This window comes from Anser brachyrhynchus, assembly GCF_964034855.1.
Source record: "Anser brachyrhynchus genome assembly, chromosome: 31".
In the NCBI taxonomy this organism is placed as follows: domain Eukaryota; kingdom Metazoa; phylum Chordata; class Aves; order Anseriformes; family Anatidae; genus Anser; species Anser brachyrhynchus.
The window spans coordinates 470,618-495,501 of record NC_137724.1 but is presented as its reverse complement, the minus strand read 5'-3'; the positions used below and the strand labels follow the sequence as shown (position 1 = coordinate 495,501).

At 55.5% G+C, this 24,884-nt stretch overlaps 5 protein-coding genes and 1 long non-coding RNA gene across 11 annotated transcripts in view; 2 read left to right on the top strand and 4 right to left on the bottom strand.

The window, feature by feature from the left end:
- LOC308184367 overlaps nt 1-24,884 on the bottom strand; it is a 295,002-nt gene that overhangs the window by 51,800 nt on the left and 218,318 nt on the right. The gene's annotated exons all lie outside the window — the stretch shown is intronic.
- LOC308184344 (olfactory receptor 14C36-like) overlaps nt 1-24,884 on the bottom strand; it is a 195,479-nt gene that overhangs the window by 14,669 nt on the left and 155,926 nt on the right. The gene's annotated exons all lie outside the window — the stretch shown is intronic.
- LOC308184361 (olfactory receptor 14C36-like) overlaps nt 1-24,884 on the bottom strand; it is a 155,969-nt gene that overhangs the window by 23,635 nt on the left and 107,450 nt on the right. The window lies entirely within an intron of this gene.
- LOC308184318 (antigen WC1.1-like) overlaps nt 1-24,884 on the top strand; it is a 146,797-nt gene that overhangs the window by 37,974 nt on the left and 83,939 nt on the right. The window lies entirely within an intron of this gene.
- Nucleotides 4,297-8,448, top strand: LOC308184349 (olfactory receptor 14C36-like). Its single transcript, XM_080571404.1, has one exon. The coding sequence runs from the start codon at nt 7,311-7,313 to the stop codon at nt 8,247-8,249; it is 939 nt and encodes a 312-aa protein (XP_080427530.1). The 5' UTR covers nt 4,297-7,310; the 3' UTR covers nt 8,250-8,448.
- Nucleotides 12,898-18,056, bottom strand: LOC308184322 (scavenger receptor cysteine-rich type 1 protein M130-like). 3 transcript variants are annotated; one of them, XM_080571366.1, is made up of 9 exons: nt 17,533-18,056; nt 17,098-17,424; nt 16,702-17,016; nt 16,262-16,576; nt 16,111-16,155; nt 15,721-16,029; nt 14,904-15,044; nt 14,142-14,237; nt 12,898-13,425 (listed from the first exon to the last, which is right to left on the bottom strand). In XM_080571366.1, the coding sequence occupies exons 1-9, from the start codon at nt 17,876-17,878 to the stop codon at nt 13,193-13,195; spliced, it is 2,127 nt and encodes a 708-aa protein (XP_080427492.1). In that variant the 5' UTR covers nt 17,879-18,056; the 3' UTR covers nt 12,898-13,192. The 3 variants fall into 3 exon arrangements, with proteins under 3 accessions (XP_080427492.1, XP_080427493.1, XP_080427494.1); XM_080571367.1 differs by lacking the exons at nt 12,898-13,425; nt 14,142-14,237; nt 14,904-15,044 and adding an exon at nt 15,101-15,359; XM_080571368.1 differs by lacking the exons at nt 12,898-13,425; nt 14,142-14,237; nt 14,904-15,044 and adding an exon at nt 15,180-15,421.

Below are 24,884 nucleotides of genomic sequence, written 5' to 3'. Positions count from 1 at the left end.
ACGGAAAGGGGTTATGGGCTCATTTTGACTTCAAGGGATATTGTTGTCAAAAGTTAGAGCAGTGGATTCCTGTCAGGGTGTGGAGTGGCATTTAGATTTAGGTATTAATGTTACAGGTTAAAAGAGGGTAAGGGCCTCACATGACTGCTTTAAGTCAGCTTTATGGTGGGATCAACATTACCTGAATATTCTTACCTCTCCAAAATTGTTGGCTTCTGCTCTCCAAGCTCCTCTTTCCTCTCAAATCTCACATCTCTCCTGGCCAGGTTCCTCCTGCCTTCCCCATATCAGTCATCTTCTTAGGGGCAGTTTTCTGATGGTTTTCATGAACTCAGAGTATGTGTCTCACCTCAGTTGGCTGCTCTGTTCCTGAGAAAGAAGCAGCTCCTAAGCCAGCATGGAGAAGGACACAAAGGCTGTCGGAGCACCCTGCACAATGTGCCCAGCAGCTCTGCAACACCACAAAAGTGCACTTCCTGCCTACGTGTTTTGGTTCCAAAATGGTTCCTATGGACTCAGGGTAACTTTTTCCATGGCCTCATGAAGGCTTTGTGTTCCCCCGGGCATCTGGGAGGCAGTGGCCCCTTCTGTGTCGAAAACTGAAAGCAGCCCTGAGGGATGAATGAGGCAAAAGCTGAAACCTCTGACGTGACAATACCCGTTCAAGACCTCTTCCTCAATGGGGCCTACCAGGTACTTAGGAAGAGAGGATCTCACAAACTATGTGCAAAGCAGGTGCATCTGCTGGCCTATCATGGAGACCAGCAGATGTGAGCCTAAAGGCACAGATCCCAGCCAGGATTCAAGGGATGACCTGTCAGCTACTTCAGAAAGAAGTCAACTCACAGGCAGTTTAACAGCCATTCGCTTCCTACTGGACTTAGAGCTTCTGAGGCACCACTGCCCTCCTAATACCATACCTACAAAACACCCCCTTTTTGGGCCAGAATCTGCCCAGGTAGAAGTGAGCTGGTTGTGATCCTTCAAGCCTATGGCACTGCTGCTGGACTCCCAGCCTCTCTAACGCACAACAGCCAGTTCTGTGCCAGTCCTGTGGGGTGCTAGGGCAGGAGGGACCTTGCAGGCAATGTTCCAGCCCCGTGCCTGTTTGTGGTCTCTCAGCTCCTTGTGCACAGTGAAGGTCACGCTCACGTCCAGAAGCCATGTGCCTGAAGCTGGCCTAGAAGACACTCGGGGGAAGCGCCTTCCCAGTCCCAGCCCCGGCCCCGGTCCCAGCACCAGCCCCAGCCCCAGATGGCAGTGCTGCTCTGCAGAGCAATGGGGCTGCAGTGCCTGGGCCATGGGGGGCACTCTGCCGGGCTGTGCTGGGCAGGTTGGGAGGCAGACCCAGCTCATGGGGTCACTGCCATTGCCCCAGGGCTGCAAGGAATCACTCACCAGACTCCTTTGCTGGGGCTGCTGCGTGCCCTGGGGCTTCAGAACTCTCCTCTGCCTGCTCACACCAGATTGAGCACTTGAGCTCTGGTCAGTCCACCTTGGACAGGCTCACGCTCTGCGGTTGTCTCCCAGCCTCATCACCCCTGCAGATCACCTGGGCTCTCCTGGAAGCTCCTGGCTCCCTCCAGGAAAAAATAAATAAATAAATAAATAAAAACTCATCTGCCATCAGCACCATCATGTTCTGTGGAGCCCGAGTGTCTAGGAATTAGAAATATTCATCAGCTGAATATCCACTAGCAACTAACAGGGAACTTGTGAACCAGCCCCAGATCCCTAAACTCCATGCTGGACTCTGCTCTCACCACCCCGAGCCCATCTGGAAAGCAGCAAAGCACAGAGCCTCTTTGGAGTCCCTTCCTTGGGCTTGTTCTTGACAGCAACTTTGCAGGAAGGCCTCAGCCTTCAGGCAGTGCCCGGAGGAGATCCCCTCTTAGGAGGGAAGTGCTGCAGCAAGTGGAGGCCAGCTGTGCCACTGCCGTGCCCACTGCCTGTCCCTGCCTGCAGTCCCAGCACAGCCCCACAGCAGCACTGGCACCAAGCTACAGGAGCAGCCGGGCCTGACCCCACCAGCAGGGCTCAGCACGAGAGGGCGGCAGTAGCAAGAGAGCAGCTCTGCGGGCACCAAGCGCTGGTGCTCCCTGGCCGTGCTGCTGGGATGGGGCTGTTTTCCTCAGCACCCCTGCACACGGGCACTGTCCCTGCAGATCCAGACCAGGTCTCAGAGGAAGGACGTCAGACAAAGAAGGCAGTGCAGGCTCCTTTCTTTTGTTTATATTCACAGAGAGCCTGGCTCGTTGTGTGCAGAGTCTTTGAGCTATGCTCAACAAGTAGATACTGAAATGGAAATGGGATGAATAATACAATTTTAATGTGCAAAATTAGCCCAATTAAAAATAAGGAAACGTTGTAATAAACATACACACACACAGACACACAGAATATTGACCATTCCTGTAATAACTGACATTACCACAGAATCACAGAATCCTCTAGGTTGGAAGAAACCTCCAAGATCACCTGGTCCAACTTACAACCTAACACTAACAAGTCCTACACTAAACCATATCACTAAGCTCTGCATCTAAACATCTCTTTAAGACCTCCAGGGATGGTGACTCAACCACTTCCCTGGTCAGCCCATTCCAATGCCTAACAACCCTTTCCATAAAGAATTTTTTCCTAAAATCCAACCTAAACCTCCCCTGGTGCAGCTTTCGCCCATTCCCCCTCGTCCTGTCACCAGGCACATGGGAGAATAGACCAGCCCCCACCTCTCTACAGCCTCCTTTAAGGTACCTGTAGAGTGCAATAAGGTCGCCCCTGATCCTCCTCTTCTTGAGGCTAAACAACCCCAGCTCCCTCAGCTGCTCCTTGTAAGACTTGTTCTCCAGAACCCTCACCAGCTTCGTCGCCCTTCTCTGGACATGCTCCAGCACGTCCATGTCCTTCCTGTAGCGAGGGGCCCAAAACTGAACACAGTACTCAAGGGGCGGCCTCACCAGAGCCGAGTACAGGGGGACAATCACTTCCCTAGACCTGCTGGCCACACTGCTTCTTATACAAGCCAGGATGCTGTTGGCCTTCTTGGCCACCTGAGCACACTGCTGGCTCATATTCAGCCGACTACCGACCAATACTCCCAGGTCCTTCTCTGCCAGGCAACTTTCCAACCACTCATCTCCCAGCCTGTAGCACTGCTTGGGGTTGTTGTGCCCCAAGTGCAAGACCCAGAACTTGGCCTTGTTGAACTTCACGCAGTTGGCCTCAGCTCATCTGTCCAGCCTATCCAGATCCTCCTGCAGAGCCTTCCTACCCTCAGGGAGATTGACACACGCACCTAACTTGATGTCGTCTGCAAGTTTACTGAGGGTACACTCGATCCCCTCATCAAGATCATCGATAAAGATATTAAAGAGAACTGGCCCTAATACTGAGCCCTGGAGGACTCCCCTTGTGACCGGCCTCCAACTGCTGGTCACTAGTGGAGTCCTTCATTCACCACAACACTTTGGGACCAGCTACCCAGCCAGTTTCTAACCCAACGAAGCATATACCAGTCCAAGCCACAAGCAGCCTGTTTCTTCAGGAGAATGCTGTGGGAAACGGTGCCAAAAGCTTTACTGAAGTCAAGGTAGACCACATCCACAGCCTTTCCCTCATCCACTAAGCGCGTCACTGTCATAGAAGGAGATCAGGTTTGTTAAGCAAGACCTGCCTTTCATAAACCCATGCTGACTGGGCCTGATCGCCTGGTTGCCCTGCAAGTGCCATGTGATGACACTCTAGATAACCTGTTCCATAAGCTTCCCTTGTACTGCAGTCAAACTAACAGGCATATCGTTTCCCGGGTCCACCCTCCAACCCTCATTGTAGATGGGCATCATGTTTGCTAGCTGCCAGTCATCTGGGACCTCCCCTGATAGCCAGGACTGATGATAGATGATGGAATGTGGCTTGGCCAGCTCTTCCGCCAGTTCTCTCAGTACTTGGGTGGATCCCATCTGACCCTACTGACTTGCATACATCTAAGTGCTCTAGCAGGTCGCCAACCATTTCCTCATGGATTACGAGGGTATCCTGGTTTCAGTTAGGACAGAGTTAATTTTCCTCCTAGTAGCTGGTAGGGTGCTATGTTTTGGTTTAGGATGAGAAGAGTGCTGATAACATGCTGATGTTTTAATTGTTGCAGAGCAGTGTTTACACCAGGCCAAGGAGTTTTCAGCCTCTCGCTCTGTCCTGCCAGCGAGCAGGCTAGGGGTGCAGCAGGAGCTGGGAGGGGACAGACCCAGGACAGCTGACCCAAACTGGCCAAAGGGGTATTCCATACCATCTGACGTCATGCTAAACAATATATAGGGGTGGTTGGCCGGTGTGGGGGGCCGGCTGCTCGGGGATAGGCTGGGCATCAGTCAGCGGGTGGTGAGCAATTGCATTGTGCATCACTTGTTTCATACATATTATTATTATTATTATTATTATTATTATTATTATATTCCTGTCTTAATAAACTGTCTTTATCTCAACTCACAGGCTTCACTTTCCCATTTCTCTCCCCCATCCCAGAGAGGGAGGGGGGAGGGTGAGGGCTGTGTGGTGTTTAGCTGCCAGCCGGGTTAAACCACAACAGAGGGCGACATTCTGCTCCCCATCCCCTTCCACCAGCTCAGGGGCTGGGTACCCAGAGAACAACTCGTCTTTCTCCTAAAGACTGAGGCAAAGAAGACATTAAGCACCTCAGCTTTTTCCTCATCTCTTGTCACTAAGTTTCCCCTGGCATCCAGCAAAGGATGGAGATTCTCCTTAGTCCTCCTTCTTGTGTTTATGCATTTATAAACACATTTTTTGTTATCTTTAACAGCAGTAGCCAGAGTGAGCTCCAGATGAGCTTTGGCCTTTCTAATTTTGTCCCTGCACAGCCTCACATCCTTATAGTCCTCCTGAGTGCCCCGCCCTCTTTTCCAAAGGTCCTAGACTCTCTTTTTCTTCCTAAGCTCTAGCCACAACTCTCTGTTCAGCCAGGCCAGTCTTCTTCCACGCTGGCTCGTCTTTGGGCACGTGGGGAGGGACAGTCTGTTCCTAAGCCTTTAATATTTCCTTCTTGAGGAATGCCCAGCCTTCCTGGACTCCTCTGCCCTTCAGAACCTCCTCCCAAGGGACTCTGCCAACCAGTGTCCTGAACAGCTCAAAGTCTGCTTGTAGAACAACTCTCCCGTCTCTTCATCCTGGTTTGGCGGTCTATAAGATATCCCCACCAGGATTAACTTCATTCTTGGCCTTCCCGCTGACCCTAACCCATAAGGACTCAACATTATCATTCCCAGACTCGAGTTCTACAACATCAAAACACTCTCTAATATAGAGAGCCACACCACCACCCGTTCTGTGCTGCCTGTCCCTTCTGAAGAGCCTACAGCCAGTCATTGCAGCACTCCAGTCATGGAAGTGGTCCCAACAGGTTTCAGTGATGGCAACCAGGTCATAGCTCGCCTTTTATTTCTTTGCTATTGAACAATGGCTACAGCTATATTATATTGGACATGCAATAATAAAATCTCTATGGCCCAGAGGAATTTGGCACATCAAATGTCACTCAAATGTCACTCTGGCACCTCCAATGTCACCTGGTGTCTGCATCTGACCAGCTCCCTCCTGGCCTCTGTCTCCATTCAATGTGCTGGGAGCTGAGACAACCAGCTGACATACAGCTGCCTGATTTGTGCCCACCTGAACCAAGACAAGAGGAATCCCAACTCCTGTGGGCTTCTGTGAGGCGTGGGAGAGGCAGCTAAGCCCCCTTCTAGTCTCTGGACTGCAAATAAAGTATGAGATGCCTGGTTTGACTCAGCTGAAACCCTTCCCTCAGCAGGGAGAGGGAGATCCTTGGGTGTGTGTTCTGCCTGAAACCAGGACCTGGAAAGGTGATCCTTGGACATCATACCTCTTCTGAAATGAGGAAGGGCAGTGGTCCCTCTCCAGTGGAGGGAAGGAATATAAATGATTACTTCAGTCTGTTTCAAAGTTGATTCCCCTGGAGGCTCACGGACTTGTCAAGAGCTCCCTGTACTGCTGAGCTGGGCCGGGCTCCTGGGCCCAAGGGGAGCTCCTGGCAAGCGGGCAGCGCTGCAGAGAGACAGCTCTGCCCACGAGCAGCTCCTCTGCACAGCGCAGCAGGGCTGGGGGCACTGCCTGCAGGGGACAAGGGCGGCTGAGAGAAGGGAGGGAGATGTTAAAGGCAGTGTGGAGGGGGGATGCTGAGAGCTCAGTGTTGGAGAAATCTTCCCAGCCCTGAACAGGGTAAGTGTCTGGCTGCAGGGCAACACAGCTGTTGTTCCTGGAGCCATCTCCGGATTTGCTGGCAAATCCCACAGCCTATGGGATCTTTCAGGAGGACTCTCATAGTTTCTTTGGAGAAGAGGAGAATGACAAGCTCCAGAGCAGGGATTATCTGCCCTAAATCTCCTCCTCCTAAGTCTTCTCTTTCACTTTCCTGCCCTGAAGGGCTCTCAGGACAGGTCAGAGCTGCTCCTTAGACACTGAGCACAGGAATATGTCCCAGAAAAGTGTCCTGGGACAGGAGGTGTCTGCATGGCAGAGCTGAGCACACAGCAGGTGGGACGGCGTCTGTGAGCAATGGCAGGGGGGGGATGTGGGGACAGGGAAGCAGCTGCCAGCAGAGACAGCTCCAGGCAGCAGAGACGTGGGCAGGGAGGGAGAGGGAGCTGCTACCTGAAACACCAAGGGAAGGGGGATTCTGCACTGCCTGCCAGGCCTTCAGTGCAGGCACCTTCTCTGCAGCAACCCCCTGCTCTCCTCTGCCACCCAGCACAACCTCTGCCCTCAGGGGCTTTAGGGCATGAGCCACCTCCTCCTCAGCTGGACCTTCAGAAGAGGAGAGGAGCCTGTGTCTTGCAACGTGATACACAACAATGAGGCTAAGAGTACCTGCCCTGCAGTGTCACTTCTCTAGGCGGCATGCAAGCATGGTAGAGTGAAGGCTTCACTGCATGCCCATCTGATTCTCTCTCTGTCAGCTGGTTGGAGCATTGTGGTATTCTCTCTTATTTCTCCACATTTGTGAGGTTCTCCTACTCTCTTTGTCTAGGGTGCAGGTGGGTGTAAGCTTCTGTTCTGAACTGGACTGCTGGTGAACTATGTGCCCAAACTCCATTCTACACTGTCAGGCACACTGTCATTCACTTGCGAGGGTTGTTGAATGAGCTGACTCATTCCTCATTCCACACAGGGAACAGTAATATCTCTGAAGGAGGACTGGGTTTTGCTCAGAGAATCTGCCTAACGTCTCACTTTTTTCTTCTCCTAGAGCAGGTCTGCATGACCCGAGGCAGCAAATGTCCAACAGCAGCTTCCCTTCCGAGTTCCTCCTCCTGCCATTCGCAGACACCCGCGAGCTGCAGCTCCTGCACTTCGGGCTCTTCCTGGGCATCTACCTGGCTGCCCTCCTGGGCAACGGCCTCATCCTCACAGCCGTAGCCTGCGACCACCCCCTCCACACCCCCATGTACTTCTTCCTCCTCAACCTCACCCTCCTAGACGTGGGCACTATTACCACCACTGTCCCCAAAGCCATGGCCAATTCCCTCTGGGACACCACAGCCATCTCCTACTTGGAATGTGCTGCACAAGTCTTTTTTTTTTTCTTTTTCATCTCAGCAGAGTTTTCTCTCCTCACCATCATGGCCTATGACCGCTACATTGCCATCTGCAAACGCCTGCACTATGGGACAATAATGGCCAGCAGAACTTGTGTCAACATGGCAGCAGCTGCCTGGGGCAGTACTTTTCTCAACGCTGTGCTGCACACTGCCAATACCTTTTCCCTCCCCCTCTGCCAAGGCAATGCCCTGGACCAGTTCTTCTGTGAAATTCCCCAGATCCTCAAGCTCTCCTGCTCAGACGCCTACCTCAGAGAAGTTGGGCTTATTGTGGCTAGTGTCTGTTTAGCATCTGGGTGTTTTGTTTTCCTTGTACTTTCTTACGTGGAGATCTTCAGGGCTGTGCTGAGGATCCCATCTGAGCAGGGACGGCACAAAGCCTTTTTCATGTGCCTCCCTTACCTGGCCGTGGTCTTCCTATTCATCAGCACTGCTTTTTTTGCCTACCTGAAGCCCCCCTCTATGTCCTCCTCCTCCCTTAATCTTTTGCTGGCAGTTCTGTACTCAGCAGTGAACCCCCTCATCTACAGCATGAGGAACCAGGAGCTCAAGGATGTAGTGTGGAAAGTGATGACTGGAGGTTTTTCAGAAGGAATAAACTGCCCGTCTTCTTAATTTCAGCTTTATAAAGACCCAGAAATGGTTTTCTTTTTTTTCATTTTTTTTTTTACTTTGCTTTACTTCTCATAGTGTTTCCCACAAAGAAATATCATTGTTCATACCTTCTTGCATTGTATGCACCTGTCTCATGTGACTCCAAGTTGTTGTATAAATGGTGGGTCAGTCTTTCTGTGTATTTTAATAAAAGAAAGGACCACTCACTTGCCTGATATCCTTCCTTGTAGACCTGTCATGGAGCTTCAGGTGCACGTGGCAGTGTGCAGGAGAAGGGTCCTGGCACAGCAGCTCTGTCAGGGTGCACCTGTGACTGTTCCCTGTTTTTGGCCAGCACCCGCAGTGATGGTGATTTCACCTGCCTCTGTCCACAATATGCGAGAGGGCTGATGGCAGGCAGGCGTCTGTCTGGAGGGAAGCGGGAGCTGCCAGGAGAGGTCAAGAGCTCGGCAGGGACAGTGCGTGCCAGGGAGTCAGTAGAGTGTGCAGCCCATAGAGCACGGGCATGTCCCAGGTGGAGCCACCCAGAGATAAGGTGCTAAATCTGGGAGGGAACAGGTAAAGAAGATCTCTGCAGCTTCAGGAAACACAGCGGGCATAGGGAAAACAGTCTGATGAACTGGTTGTTATACCTCTGGTGAAATTTTATAGACTGGATATAGTGAAAAACAGCTCCCGACATTGGAAATGAGTTGGACTTGATGACCCTTGTGGGTCCCTTCCAGCTCAGACTATTCCATGAGTCTCTGACTCTGAAGAAGGACGGCTATCTGTGCGCACCCTCCATGGCCAAAGAACCACTTGTGTGGGAGGCAGTCAGTGGCAGTGCCCCCCACCACCTGGCTCTGCCTTCCCAGCCTGACCAGCACGGCCCTGCAGAGTGCCCCCACAGCCCCACACACCACAGTCCCCTCGCTCTGCAGAGCAGCACCGCCAGCTCGGGGGCTGTGGGCAGCATGGGCAGGGTCTGAAGGAATGGCTGCTCAGGCCAGCCCAGACGTGGTGGGCTAGGGCAAGGCTGTGTGGGACATGGGGTGTCCCGGGAGCAGAGCAGGGCACTGTGTGTGCGCGGTGGTGCTGCCTGAGGAGCCCCAGGGCCAGCAGTGTGGTGCTGTGCTGGGGAGTGGGGCTGGCCTGGGGGGCTGCAGGGTTTTTGGGGTAAGAGGGTGCGGGCTGAATCTGAGTGAGCCCAATTCCATAAGCCATTCCCAAGGGTTGCCATCAATTCTTTCAGGACAGACAGTTTCCTAAGGTCATTTACTTTTGAGGGTACAGTCCTTTTTTCAGCCTTTACTATAATTTTCTGCAAAGTTCTCAACATTTTTCAAACATGCACATTCAGTGCTTGATTCACTTTTTCACACAGAGGCGGCCATTCCCTTCATGATGCCCTGGAGTTGCTAAAGGCTGTATGAAGAAAAGTGAGCCTGGACATGTAGGAGTCCTTCTGAAGCATGAGCTGTTTGGCAGGCAGAGTACCTGTGGGATTGTGCAGGGCATCCCCTGTACCCACTGCTGCTGGGGGGGCTGGGAAGAGGCCTCCTGAGCACAACAGCTCCTTGTAGCACTGTGGATGCTGGCTGTGAGGTCACTTCTGTCCCAGCCCCTGGCTGGCCAACAGCAGGGAGGCAGAGCCTCTGAGATCATAAAGGCCATCAGAAAGCTGCCCCCAACACGGTGACACATTAGGGGAGGCCAGGGGGAAGCTGGGTGAATAATGGTCGGAGATTTGGGGGAGAGAAGAGGGTCTTGGCTAACAGAAAGGAAAGACTAGGAGGAGGTGAGAGGGGTTCAGGTAAGTCTGATGCCTCTGCAACACTCACTGGGAAAACCTTCATGTTATGTCCTGGTAATATTTCTAACTAGTAACCCGAAAATCTAGTGCTATCCTTAATGCTCTCTCTCACCCTGAAAGGCATCCATTGCTCTAATCCCCAACCTCATTTCCTAACTTGAAGTCAAACCCCAAACACATTACTTGTTACCATTAGTCACAGAGTCATAGAATCATAAAAACACATGGTTGGAAAGAACCTACAAGATCATCTAGTCCAACCATCCTCCTATCACCAATACTACCTCCTAAGATACTAAATCATAACTCGTAGCACCTCATGCAGGTGCTTCTTGGACACTGCCAGGGATGGTGACTCCACCACCTCCCTGGGCAGGCCTTTCCAGTGCCTGACCACTCTTTGAGAGGAAAAAGTTTTTTCTGATTTCTAATCGAAATCTCCCCAGGCGCAACTTGTGGCCATTTCCTCGAGTCCTATCATTAGTTATCTGAGAGAAGAGGCCAACCCTCTCCTCATCACAACCTCCTTTCAGGAAGTTGTAGAGTGCAATGAGGTGTCCCCTGAGGCTCCTGTTCTCCAGACTAAACAATCCCAGCTCCCTCAGCCGCTCCTCACGGGACTTGTGCTCCAGACCTCTCACCAGTTTTGTTGACCTTCTCTGGACACGCTCCAGGGCCACAATGTCCTTCTCGTAGTGAGTGGCCCAAAACTGAACACAGTCCAGGTGTGGCCTCACCACAACTGAGTACAGGGGGATGATCACCTCCCTGCTCCTGCTGGCTACACTATTTCTAGTACAGGCCAGGATACCATTGGCCTTCTTGGCCACCTGAGCACACTGCCAGCTCATGTTCAGCCGAGCATCGATCAACACTCCCAGGTCCTTTTCCTCTTCACAATCTTCTAGCCACTCTGTCCCAAGCCTATAGCGTTGCATGGGGTTGTTGTGGCCAAAGTGCAGGACCGGGTGCTTGGCCTTGTTAAACCTCACCCCTTTAGCCTTACCCCAGCCTATCTTGATCCCTCTGAAGGGCCACCCTACCCTCGGGCAGATTGACACTACCTCCTGACCTGGTATCGTCTGCAAACTTACTGAGGGTACACTCAATCCCCTCGTCTAGGTCATCAATAAAGATATTAAACAAGATAGGCCCCAGTACCAAGCCCTGGGGGACCCCACTTGTAACAGGACGCCAGCTGGACTAAACTCCATTAACCACAACTCGCTGGGCATGGCCCTCCAGCCAGTTCTTTACCCAGAGAAGAATATACCTGTCCAGACCATGGGCAGACAATCTCCCCAGGAGAATACTGTGGGAGACCATGTCAAAAGCTTTGCTGAAGTCTAAGTAGGCTACATCAACACCCCTTCCCTCATCTACCAGTCTGGTCATATGATCATATAACAGACCCCCACCAAGATGTCACCCCTACAGGCCTTTCCCCTCATTCTTATCCATTGACACTCAACTTTACAATTCCCAACCCCAAGCTCTTCAACATCAAAACACTCTTTAATATAAAGAGCAATACCACCACTCTTCCTTCCTTGTCAATCCCTTCTGAAGATCTTGTAGCCGTCTATCACAGTACCCTAGTCGTGGGAGTGATCCCACCATGCTTCATTACAGCAACTAGGTCAGAGTTAGCCTGTCTCACAGTGGCTTCCAGCTCCTCCTGTTTGTTGCCCATACTGCATTCATTGGTGTAGACGCACTTCAGATGAGACATCTGCCTCACCCCCAGCTTCAGCATTGTCCCCCCAGGCACTTCTCTGGTGATCCCTGTTTTATCCCCTTCCCCCATCATAGCTAAAGCTCTCTGGATGAGTCCTGCTAGCTCCTGTGCTAGGATTCATTTCCCCCTTGAAACTCTTTGAATCTCTACGGTTCTACTTAGAGAAGCTCATATGCAGCTGAGTTTTGCATTTGAGACCAAAACAGTGTTGTTAACAGACCAGTGTTTCACTTACTGTTGAACCATATCAATGGGTTCTCCATCTCCCATACTGCCCCCCACGTCACGTAGGTTGGGGGTATGCAGGACAATGCAACGGGACACAGCCAGGACAAAGGACCCAAAAGGATTAAATAGATGCTCCAATAGGTGTTCCAGCCCACCATCCCACTACCAAAAGCACCTCTCAGCCTGGAGCAGAGGAGCCTGCTGGGGAAGAGCTGGAGGGCTGTGGGGACCCACCAGCAGGAGCTGGGAGGGCAGTTTGGGTGCCAAGTCCTGCCCAAGGGTCCAACCTTTCTCCCTGTTCAGCTCCTGTAAGAGTGGTATCTCTGCCCGTGGGTGCTGGGCAGGCATCCTTGGGCTACATGGGGGACCAAGGCAGCAGAGGGTGGGCACTGCCAGGGAGTGCCTCATGGGGCTTCACAGAGAGACACTTTGTCTGGAAACTGCCTGTGGCTGGCAGGACGGAAATGTCTCTGTCAGCCGGAATAGTGTCCAGGGACCAGGGCCTCTGGCAGCCCCACAGCCAGACACTGATCCTGCTGGCCCTAAGACGTGACCCTCTCCAACCGCTGTGTTTCTGAGCTCTGCTCCCCTTGATCAGCCTCAGGGAGGTGCCCCGACACCTGGGCAGGGAAGCACTGGATCTGGGGCAAAGCCCCAGAGGGTTTTAATATAAACATTTGCCAACACACAGCATAAAAACAGGGGAATACCAAGAGGGGAAATACCCATGTGTGTCTGCTGCCTGCTGGAAAAGGGAGACCGTTCCCTGGTGCTCACAGCTCTCCCAGTGGCACTGAGCTCTCCTCCCTCCCGGCTGCACCCAGCTGCTGGGCAGGGCTGGGCTCTGCTGGCCTGGGGCTCTGGGACCCTTGTGCATGGGGCTCTGGTGACACATCCTGGGTGTCCTTGTGGGGACATGCCAGAGACACCTCTTCAGCATCGTCATAGCCCATGCTTCCCGGGAAGGTGGACGAGGTGTCTCCTCAGCTCCAGGCTCCCCAGTACTTCTCTGGGAGTGCAGGCTTCCCCCTGTAAGCATCAAGGCAGGCTGTTGTGGTTGGTCCTGTGGGGAGCCCTTTGGGGCTGTACATCACCTTCCTCCTCCTCGCCAGCCCTGAGACATTCGGCCCATTCTCCCAGCCCCCAGGAAATCTCCCAGGACAGGTTCCCCATGCTGGGAGATCAGGCTCTCGATACAACATGGACTTGCCTGGCGCTGGGGTTGGCACCAAAGAAGCGGCAGTGCTGCGTTGCCCTCTCACCTGTGGCTGCATCCCTGGGCCCATCTCCCTCCTCTGGAGTCCCGGGCACATCCCAGTCCCCCTGCCCAGGGACAGGATCCTCCCCAGGGTCAGAAACCTCCCCAGCATCGTCATAGCCATCCGCTGGGTCACCTCCGGGCAGGACAGGGACATCTGAAAGGAGAGGGCAGGTGGTGGCAGTGAGAAGAGACGTCCTGCAGAGCAGAGGATGGGAGAGTGTGCAGGGACACAGGGCTGACACGCTGCTGGTGTCAGGGCCACAGCAGAGCCTTCATCCTTCCAGCTCTGATGATGGCACTCAGCGGCACTGCTGTCTGTCTGTCTGCAGGGAGGAGAGATGGAGCCCTTCCTCTCCTTCCCCCTCTAATCCCTAGGTCTGGCCCCAGATCATCCTCCTCCTCACTGCGCCTGGGGTAGGGCTGCAGCTGGGTCAGGGACCCCTCTGAAAAGGAGCCTGCAGAGAGCTGCAGCGGGTGCTGTGGGGTGAGCCCTGCTGCCCTGATTGGTGCTCAGCACTGCTGGGGATGGGCACCAAGAGAGCTGGGGCTGCTTGGGGAGGAGATCCCCAGCTCCTCTGGGACCAGACCCTTCTCAGAGGGGCTCCCAGAGCTGCCCTGGGACAGTCCCTTCACTCAACCCTTGGAGGTCCCCAGGGTGCAGGGCCAGGCAGAGAGGGGCTGTCCCCTCTGGGATGGGCAGAGCTGGTGGGGAGGAAGCTCCTCGGTGGGGACCAGCACCTGGATGCTCTCCCACAGAAATGAAATCCCCAGCATTTCAGGGACCATGGGCAGGAGCTGCAGGGCACAGCCCTGGTCTGGGGCAGGGAGAAAGGGCCCTGCAGATGTGCCCCCACAGGGACATGCACCCACCTGAGAGACTGAACCTCGGCTGCTTCTCCCACGCCAGGCTGTAAGCGATCTCCTCGTACACGGCCTCAGGGAAGGGCTCCCCAGCTCTCCCGGAGCCTGGGGACAGAGGCAGGGCTGGTCTGGGGATGGGCAGAGAGGGACAGGACCCCACTGGGCTCCCCCAGCCCCATTCCCTGGGCCAGCACAGGGCTGTCCCCACAGCACAGCCCCACTGTGTTGTGTTGGCACTGTGGCCACAACCCCAGGAAAGGCAGCATCCCCATGGAGATGGTCTGGGGCAGTGTCAGCCTCGCACCATCCCTTTGGAGACAGCCTTTATGCCCCTTTGGTCTCTGGGTCATGTCCCAGTGCAGACCCTGCACCAGCTCCCGCATTTCCCCTCCCCACGGAGCTGCTCCATCTCTGCCCCACGCGTCAATAGCACAGCCCGTGCCCTGTTGGGGGGTGGCTGGAACCACAGTGATGGACCCTGCTGCCCCACGCTCCTCCTGGCAGTGCTGCCCAGAGCACTGCCAGCAGTGCATCCTCCCCATCTCCCCCAGCCCACCTCTCACATTTCTCTCCTTCACCCAGGACTCATGTCCTCGTGATCTGGGCTCTCTCCACCCCTCCTGCTGCAGCCGCATGGTCTATCAATCCGTGGGGCAGCAGATGGGGCAGGGGGCAGCACACAGCTCTGCCTGTGCCCCTCATCAACATCCCCAGCACACCCAGCCCTGCCAGGAAACATCTCCCCCCCAGGACCACTGGGGAAGGTCCCACCTCTGCGCTGAGCCCTGGCGCTTCGCACCTGCCCAGCCAGAAGGGCCAGGAGCAGGCAGAGGAGGGCCCCCAGGATGATGCAGATGATGACAGGCACCGAGAGTCTCTCACTGGTGGTGGTCAGAGGGCCCCGGGGGGGATCTGCATGGGCAGGAACATGGCAGGGGCAGCATCAGGCAAGGGAGAGGTTGGGGGCAGGACATGCCACTCCTGACCACACAAGGCAGCAGGGGCTGCAGGTGCTGGGGGGAAAGGGCTGGGTGATGGGGCAGCTCCCACCCTGCTGGGTACATCACAGACTTCCCCCAGCTCCCTCGATTTCCTGGGAGTCTCAGAGCCCAGCAGGGAGCCCCTTCCCCTGGCTGTGGGTCACAGCATGGCCATTGGCAGACCCAGCCCCAGGGGAAGAACAACTTACCTGCTTGTGGGGGGGGGGTGTTGCTGTCCTGGGTGCAGCTGCAGGGCAGGAGAAGGAGAGCCGGGCTGGGAGGCTGGGGCTGCGGTACCAGGCAGCCTCCCTGGCAGACGGCCTCAACATGTGCCACCTGAATTGTCCCTCCTGCGGGGCTGGGCAGGGTGGCAGGGACAGGGCCCAGCACCACTGCTCTGGGCCGCTCACAGGACAGTGCAGGCAGCCCAGGGGATGTGCGGGGACATCCAGCCCCACAGGGCACACAGCACCCACCACCAGCCTCCCACTCTGCAGGGACACCCTTGCTCGGGTCCACACTGGGGCCATGCCAGGATCCAGCAGGGAAGACACCCAAGCCAGCTGCTTGCCAAGCCCCCAGCGATGTCTCCCAGCCCCACTGCTCACCTGAGCAATGCACAGCCGCATCTGCCTTATGCTGGCAGGCACCGCTGTCCCCTGGCTGGGCCCAGCAGTCCTGCAGAGACAGCTCCGTTCCCCCGCACTCCATCAGCCAGATGGGGCCCGTCCCCTCTCCAGCAGCAGCCTGGCCCAGGGCATAGACCGCGGGGCCACAGCCCAGCTGCCTGCATGCCACCTCGGCGTCCCGCATGTCCCAGGCATTGTCACACAGCGTCCCCCAGGCGCCGCGGTGCCAGACCTCCACTCTTCCTGAGCAGATGTCCTTGCCTCCCACGGTGCGGATCTTCTCCCTGTCTGGGGAGGCAGAGACCTCCCATTGCACCGGGACAGCTGGGACAGCCCTGCCAGGTGAAGGGGGCACGTGCAGCTCCCTACCTGTGCACCTCGTGGAGTTGGGGCATGCAGCCACCTGCGGCCTTTCTGTCCATGTCCCAAAGGAAAGAGAAGTTGGGCTGAAGGGACTGCTTTGGGGGTCATGCAGGAGAGAGCAGGGATGACCTTCGCTTGCATGTCCCCATGCAGTTACCGTTGCAGGTGATGTGGGCCTCGTCTCGGAGGTCATCACACGACTGCGGATGCCAGGGAGTAGAGGGACACTGCCAGAAGGAGCTGTTGCTCTTCCCACACTCCACATGATCCAGCCACGCAGTGCCAGACAGCTTGGCATCATTAGAAATTGTTTCCAGGGAGCCTTCATTCCCACAGCCCAGCTCCTTGCATACCAGTGACACTGTCTTCGTATTCATCGAGTTGGAGCAAACGCTGCCCCACGTCCCGTTGTAGAAACCCTGCAGACGCCCGGAGCAGCCGTCGCTGTTCTCCAGCCTCAGGGCCATGAACTCTGGAAGGAGGAAAGGCCCCAGGGACGTCCTTGGATGTCAGCCACTGATGGCCTTGGCCCTAACTGGCTCTGCCCTCACCCCAGCCTCCCAGGCCCCAGCTCCCAGCCCCACTCCCAGCACAGACCTGAGCAGAAGACTCCCACATCCTCCTTGTGCCCGCAGTCGTGCTGCCCCCAGGCCTCGGCAGGGCAGTCCCAGAGAGCAGCTTCGACCCCAGAGCAGTTGACGCCGTCCAGCCAGATCTGCCCGGAGCCCTCCCCGAACCGAGCGGAGCTGGCTGCCTCCACGGCCCCTCCGCAGCCCAGTTGGCGGCAAACGACGGCGGCGTCGGCCAGGTCCCAGCCGTCGTCGCAGACGGTGCCCCAGTGCCCCTGGTAGGAGATCTGCACTCTCCCGGCACAGCGCCCAGCCCCGTCCGCCAGTCGGACCCGCCGGCTCCCTGCAGCGGGGAGAAGCCCCAGCCATCAGGGGGTGGCTGCCTGCCCAGCCCCACACCTGTGGGACGTGCAGCACCACTCACCCCGGCACACGGCCCCCATGTCCTCTGCGATCCCTGCTGACAGCGTTTTCTTGGACAGGGAGGTGTTGCAGAGGCTCAGTTCAGCCTCCTGCCCTGTGCACCGCACCCCGTGCAGCCCCACGGGGCCCAGCCCTCGCTCGGCCCTCACAGGGGTGTAGGCTGCCTCTGCCTCTCCGCACTGCAGCTGCCGGCACACCACGCTGGCCTCCTGCATGTCCCACTGCTCATCCAGGACTCTGCCCCACGTCCCGTGCTGGAAGACCTCCACGCGCCCATCGCACCGGCTCCCTCCGCCCACCAGCCGCAGGGACATGGGGCGAGCCGGGCCTGGTGAGAGCAGAAATTCAGCCAGGCGCTGCCATGGGGTCCCCAGCTCTGGGTGGCCGTGTCACACACCAGGGGCAAATGGACTTTGCAGCACTGCCCAGCACTCACCTGAGCAAATGACAGCAGCAGCGTTCTCGTGGGAGCACTGTGAGGCCCCCAGGGCAGTCACCGGGCACTGCCCCAGGTGGGCTTCGGTCCCGTCACAGTGGAACGAGTCTCTCCAGACGGGGCCGGTTCCTCTCCCAAAATGCCCTCCTCCAGGAATGGACTCAGCAAAGCCACAGCCGAGGTGCCGACAGAGAACGTGGGCGTCCGAGAGGTCCCAGCGGGAGGCACAGAGGGTCCCCCACGTCCCCAGCACCTCGACCTCCACCCTGCCCGCACACGCTGTGCTGCCATTCACCAGCCTGAACCCTGTGTACTCGAGGACAAAGGAGGGTGAGAGAGGCCACATTTGTGCTCTTGCTCCCACAGGAGCTGCAGGAGAGGCCAAAGGGAAAACGTGCCTTTCTCCTCCTGCAGCACTCTTTCAGGGCTGCAGACCACCACCTGCACCCAACTGTCCCCCACCCAGCATAGCCCAGTGCCCACCCTGCCCCCACCACAGATCCAGTGGGCACCATCACACCCCGAGTCCTTACGTGTGCAGGTGACATGAGTGCTATTGCCGTGGGTGCAGGGCTGGTCCCTGGCAGCCCCCGTGGGGCAGAAGGAGAGGACGGATTCATTCCCCACACACTGCAGCTCTCTGTCCCAGAAAGGACCAGCCCCTTCTCCCAGGTGAGCTGCCCCATGCACAGACAGGGCTGTGCCACACTGCAGCTCCCTGCAGACCACCTAGGCAGCTTTGGCACCAAAGTGGGAGTCACAGACAGCTTTCCACTGGTCCTTCTCATAGACCTCCACACTTCCTGAGCAGGGGCTGTCCCCTCCGACCAGCCGGACAAATCCTGGAGCAACCAAGGAGACCTGTGAGTTCCCAGAGCCCTCTGGCACTTCCGTGCCCACCTCCCACCTCATCCCTAAGGTGGCAACATGCAGAGCCCCACAGCCAGCCCAGCAGTTCTCAGTGGGTGCTGATGGCACAAAGAGGTCAGGCCCCCCCTGCTGCTCCTCAGAAACCAGCCCAGCACCCATGGGCTGCCCTCTCTCCCAAGCCCCCAGCCGCAGGCACCGCTCAGACAAACTGCTGCTGCCCGGAGCCCCTGGGCTGCCCAGCCCCAGACCCAGCACTGCAGCACCCGCAGCACGTGGGCCCAGGGAAATGGGTCCAGGCACTGGGGGCTGCTGCAGCCTGCTCTGCCCCACTGGGCTCAGGCCAGGCTGAGGAACCCCTTGGAGCTGCCAGAAAAGCCCCCTGTTCCCAGGGGCTGCTGGGGCTCTTGGGGAGCTGCTGTTAGATGGGGCACATCTGGGGAGCAGGTAAAGGGGGGTCCTCAGGCAGGGACGGAGTGTGGTATCAGGTATGCACGTCCCCAGCCACCAGCCAGACATGGGGCAAAAGAGCAGACAGAGAGCAGCCCTGGGCTGACATGAGCTCCCGGTGCAAAGGCAGGCACCGAGGAGAGCCAGGAGGTGCTGGCACAGCTCCTGGGGCACAGGGCAGGCAGGAGACGCTGGGCAGTGGGTCAGCATGGCCTGGAGGGGCCGTGTCTCCGGGGACTTGCTCTCGTAGGGTGACCCTGAGACAGGAACAAGGTGCCACTTGCCACCCTGCTTCTCTGCCCAAGCCCAGTGCTCCTGCCCTCTGAGTAGCCCCCCTGCTTTGGCTGAGCTTCTCTTGTCTGATGGGGGTACAACCCAAAAGGCCTGGGCCATTGCATACCCCTCCCTGAGGCTGCTGGTGGCTGGGGGAGTTGCTCTAGATTCCCCTGGCATAGGGACCAGCCTGCCAGACAGGGCCTGGGCGAATGGGAGGAGAAAGATGGGAACCAGCCAGCACAATGGGGAAGGGTGGGGGCTTTCCTCTCCCAGCCCCGGGCACCTCCCCAGGGTTGGCTGCTCCAGCTTCAGGGCCAGGCTGGGTGCGCTCCCACTGGGCTTTCCACAGGGACAAGGGACACCAGCGGTGACAGACCCAGCTCAGAGTGCAACTTGACACACAGAGCCATGTTCTGGTGTCCACTTGTTGCTTCCTGAGGTCACAGCCAGGTCCCTTAGAAGTGTCCTCATCCCAGAGGTAGGGAACAAGTTCAGTCCTTACCTGAACATGTCACTCCAGCATCCCATCTGTGATAGCAGTCTGTTTGCCCCCATCCGTTGTGTGTGCAGTCAGACAGGGCAGACTCGGTGCCATGACATTTAACTTCATCCATCCAAATGGGGCCAGATCCTTCCCCAAAGTGTGTTTTCTGAGGAACTTTGATAGCAACCCCACAGCCCAGCTGCCTACAAACCACTGCAGCATCGGACATGTCCCAGCGGTCACTGCACACGGTCCCCCACTGGCCCTGGTGTTTCACCTCCACTCTCCCAGCACAGCGCCTGCCGCCATCCGCCAGCCTCACCTCCGCAGCCCCTTCAAACACCAACAGGGGAAGGGTCAGGAGAGCTTCGAGCCCACACTGCGGGTCTGTGAGTGCCTCTTGCCCAGGTACAATCACGGGCCCCAGGGTGGGAGCCCTGTCCCCATGGGCTGTCACTGGGGTGTTGGGGTGGGGGGTCCCTCCTCCCCCCAAGGGCTGTGCTGGGCTAGGGGTGCCCAGCTCTATCCCTCCTGGGCCATTTCCTGCCCCACAGCCCTCAGCACCTCCTCACCCCAGTAGCCCCCTGCCCCTGACAATGCCCTCCTGCACACCACCATCCTGCATGATGCTCCCACTCCTAACCCAGCCCAGCACCCCTGAAAAGCCCCATGATTTTAGTCCCATACTTCACCCTGTCTGTCACCTGTCCCAGGCACCTCCCAAATGCACCAAAACTCCTGGGGCTTCCTGTCTGCCCAGGGGACACCAAGTCAATCACAGGGTTTCCCCACAACCTGCATCCCTTCCTCATCCTTGCTCTCAGCCCAGCCTCTGCGCTTGGCCAGGACCCAAGGAAGGACACCTCTCTGACACCTCTGGGTGCAGAAGCCCCAGTCCTCTCCATGGGGCACAACCTGCCCTCCTGGGGTCAGGGTTTCCCCAGATCCCTGGGCAGGGAGCAGCACACAACCCTTCCAGGGCACCCCGGACATTGGTTGTGCCCTGGAGGTTGCTGAGGGCCAGTGACACCACCTGGGCCTCCTTCAGCTTCTTAGGTGCAGTCCTGGGGAACAAGGGGTCTCAAAAGGGTACCTTAAGGACAAGGTGTCTGGAAATGCAGCCAGGCATGGGCTGCCATAATCATGGGAGCTGTGGAAATGGATTACTCTCTCCCACAAAGACAGGCACAGATTAAAGAACAGGGCTGAGAGACTGAGAACATTCTGCCTCTCATTTCAGTGGTGCCTGGAAAACAACCCCACTCCCAGAGGGATCCTGATGACCCCGCTGCTGCTGAGGGGTTCCCAATGACTCCGCTGCTGCCTGCTGGCCCCAGGCTGTGGAACAAAGCACTTACCTCTGCAAGGCTGCACCCAGAGGAGCAGCCACAGCACCCAAGGGGACAGGAGTCCCTCTGTCCCCATCCTGAGGCTCCTGCCCTCACAGCACGGCCCTGCTGCTGGAGTTCCTGGGGACCGACAGGGCAATCGTGATGATGGGAGGGCAATATATCTGTGCAGATGCTGTCCCAGCTGCAGGAGGAGCCAATCGAACCTTTTTAGACGTTATCGGCACTTATCTCCCCTCCGACGCAGCCCAGCTCTCCAATGAACTTCTCCAGCGCTCTTCATGACCATATATGAGGGACGGCTCCGCTGCGGGTCTCACGTCACTGCGGTGGGAGATCATCGTGGGGTAGGGCTGGGTGTGGGGGCAGATGGGTCTGACACCCCTTGCAGCCCGCTGTGGGGACCGCGAGCACGGAGCATCTCCTGAGCTGTAGCGTCCAAGAGCCCAAGGTGCGATTGTCCGGCCGTCCCTGCGCCATGGGATCCACGGGGCTGGGCCTGCAGCGGGGCTGTGTCAGGCTGGGAAGGGCCCAGCCCCTGCCCCTGCTACAGCCCCCGCTGTGCTGGCAGCAGCAGCTGGGAAAGGCCCTTGGGCAGGGCCCGAGCCCCATGCCGGGAGCGCTGGCTGGCCCGTCCCTCCCCAGGGAGCCTCCTGTGGGGTCCTGGCAGCAGCCAGAGCTGGTCCAGGGCCTGCCCTGGCAGCAGAGCTGCAGCCCAGAGCCTCAGGCGTCTCCCTGGCTCTCAGCGTGTCACCCAGGGGCCGTTATTCCCCGCGGCGGGTCGGGAGCTGGAGCCTGCCTGCCACTGCAGGTGCACAAACCGCAGCCCACGTGACATGGCGCCCGGGCAGGAAGGCGGTGGTTTCCTCCTGGCCCCGTGCCCAGGCCTGGCCCTGCGCTGCCTCCCAGCCTCCTCGCAGCACCAAGCCTGGTGGAGTCCGAGAACTGCTTGGACAGTGCTCTCAGACATATAGCTTATTTTATATATATATATATATATAATTTTAAAATATATGTACGTTTAATAAATATACAAAAATATTATATATATTATTATATTATATATTATTACATTATATATTATATTATATTGTATTATATTACATTACTTTACATTATATTATTATTGTATATTGTAGCTTTTCTTTATAATATATATTTAAATTACATTTTATATATACTGTATTATATATAGTATACTATTATACATTATATATCAGATTAGATTATATATATTATTTTGTATGTATTATTATATATCGCATATTATATTAAATATATTATAATATAATATTATATTTTATATATTATAGTTTATATTATATTATATTATATTATGTTATGTTATGTTATATTATATATAATTTTTATTTTTATAAATATATGTATTTTATATTTTTTATTATTTTTTAATATTTTAATATATATTTATAGTTTTCAAAGTTTTTTAGATACATATAGTTTATTTTTTAGTGTGGAGGTTGGAGTTGGACTCACTGATCTTCAATTCATTCCAGCGCAGGATATTTCATGATTCTGTCCAACCCAGCTCCAGGTGATGCCATAGCATCCTCACCCGCCATGGGCCTGCTCCTGGCCTGTATTCAGACAGCAATGACCTCACAAACACCTACACAAGTTCTTGGCCAGCTCCAGGCCTGCCAGCTCCTCAGGCACCAGTGACCTCACAGGTACCTGGACAATCCATGGGCCTTGCCCTGACCTATCAGCTAATTGATCACCAGTGAGCTCCCCACAGACCCACACAAGCCAGGTGCTTATTCCTGGCCTACTGGCTTCTCAGGCACCAGGGTCCTCACCGCATCTAGCACAGGCCATGTTTGCTCTCAGCCAGTTAGTTACACAGGCACCACTGGCATCCAGATGGCATTCACAGGCCAGGGGCCGGCTCCTGGCCTATCACCTCCTCAGCTGACCATGACCTCATAAGCACGTGTTGCCTAATGGAAGGTGTCCCTGCCTGTAGCAGGGGGGTGTGTACTAGATGGTCACTAGGGTTCTTACAACCCAAACCATTCCATGATTCTCTGATTCTCAGGTAGTCGTGCAGCCACTGACCTAAGCACCGCATAGACATGGACTGTAGGAGTAATCAAGCATGCAGTACCATCACTGATGTAACATCATAAGCTCCCAAAGACCCACTTAAGCCACGTGCTTATTCCTGGCCTACTGGCACCAGGGTCCTCACAGCATGTAGCACAGGCCATCCTTGCTCTTGGCCTGTCAGCTATGCAGGCACCACTGGCATCACAGGAACATTCACCTGCCATGGGCCTGCTCCTGGCCTATCAGATCTTCAGCTGACAGTGACCTCGTAAGCACAAATGATCTACTGGAAGATGTCCCTGCCAATGATGGGGTGGAGTGGGGGGCAGTGCTGGAACTACATGATCGTTAAGGTCCCTTCCAACACAAAGCATTCTATGATTCTGTGCTGCGTAGAAGGGAACAGTCAGTTTCCTGGTCCTGATGGCCACCCTAGTTCTCATGCAGGCCACGATGCCATTGGCCTTCATGGCCACCTGGGTACACCACTGGCTCATGTTCAGCCAGTTGTTGACCAACATCCCCAGGTGCTTTTCTGCTGGGCAGCTTTCCAGCCACTTTTCCCCAAGCCTACACCAGTGCTTGGGGTTGTTATGACCCAAGGACAGGACCCAACACTTACCATTGTTGAATGTCATGTGATTGAACTCAGTCCATCAATCTAGCCTTTCCAGATCCCTCTGCAAACCTTTCCTACTGTCCTGGTTCCAGTTAGGACAGAGTTAAGTAGCTCATAGTAGCTGGTAGGGTGCTATGTTTTGGATTAGGATGAGAAGAGCGCTGATAACATGCTGATGTTTTAATTGTTGCAGAGCAGTGTTTACACCAGGCCAAGGACTTTTCGGCTTCTTGCTCTGTCCTGCCAGCGAGCAGGCTGGGGGTGCAGCAGGAGCTGGGAGGGGACAGACCCAGGACAGCTGACCCAAACTGGCCAAAGGGGTATTCCATACCATCTGACGTCATGCTAAACAATATATAGGGGTGGCTGGCCGGGGTGGGGGGGCCGGCTGCTCGGGAATAGGCTGGGCATCGGTCAGCGGGTGGTGAGCAATTGCGTTGTGCATCACTTGTTTTCTTACACATTATTATTGTTAATACTATTATCATTATCACTATTATTATTATTATTGTTATTATTATATTCCTTATATTCCTTACATTATTATATTCCTGTCTTAATAAACTGTCTTTATCTCAACTCACCGGCTTCACTTTCCCGTTTCTCTCCCCCATCCCAGAGAGGGAGGGGGGAGGGTGAGCAAACGGCTGTGTGGTGTTTAGCTGCCAGCCGGGTTAAACCACAACACCTACCCTCAAGAAGATCAACTGTCCCACCTAACTTGTTATCATCTGCAAATGTACTGAGGGTGTACTTGATCCTCTCATTCAGATCATCCATCAAAATAGTAAACAAAACTGGACCCAGTACTGAGGCCTGGGGAATGCCACTGGTGACCGTGCACCAGCTGGACCGAACTCCCTTCACTCAGACTCTTTGAGCATGGCCTTCCAGACAGTTCTTCAAGCAGCAAACTGTACACTTGTCCAAGCCATGAGAGGCCAGATGGGTTGTCATTCTGCAGGGCTGCTGCTGCTGAGTCCACAAGGAGAAGATGTAGCTCCTTCTTTTATGCTTTTTCTAATGCCCTGTGCTCAGTCCTTTCAAACCAACTAAGCATGAATCTGGTGCTTGTGATGAGCTGGTGCTCAGCTCCTGTTCCAATTACTTGCTAGCATGTATCATTGTTGAGTTTGCACAGCACTGTCATTCTTGCATTCCCTTTTGTGTCTGTTTGCTTGAGTCTGCAGTGTCAATGGTAGTTCAGGAGTACTGGAGTGGTGGCTGTGAGGAAGCA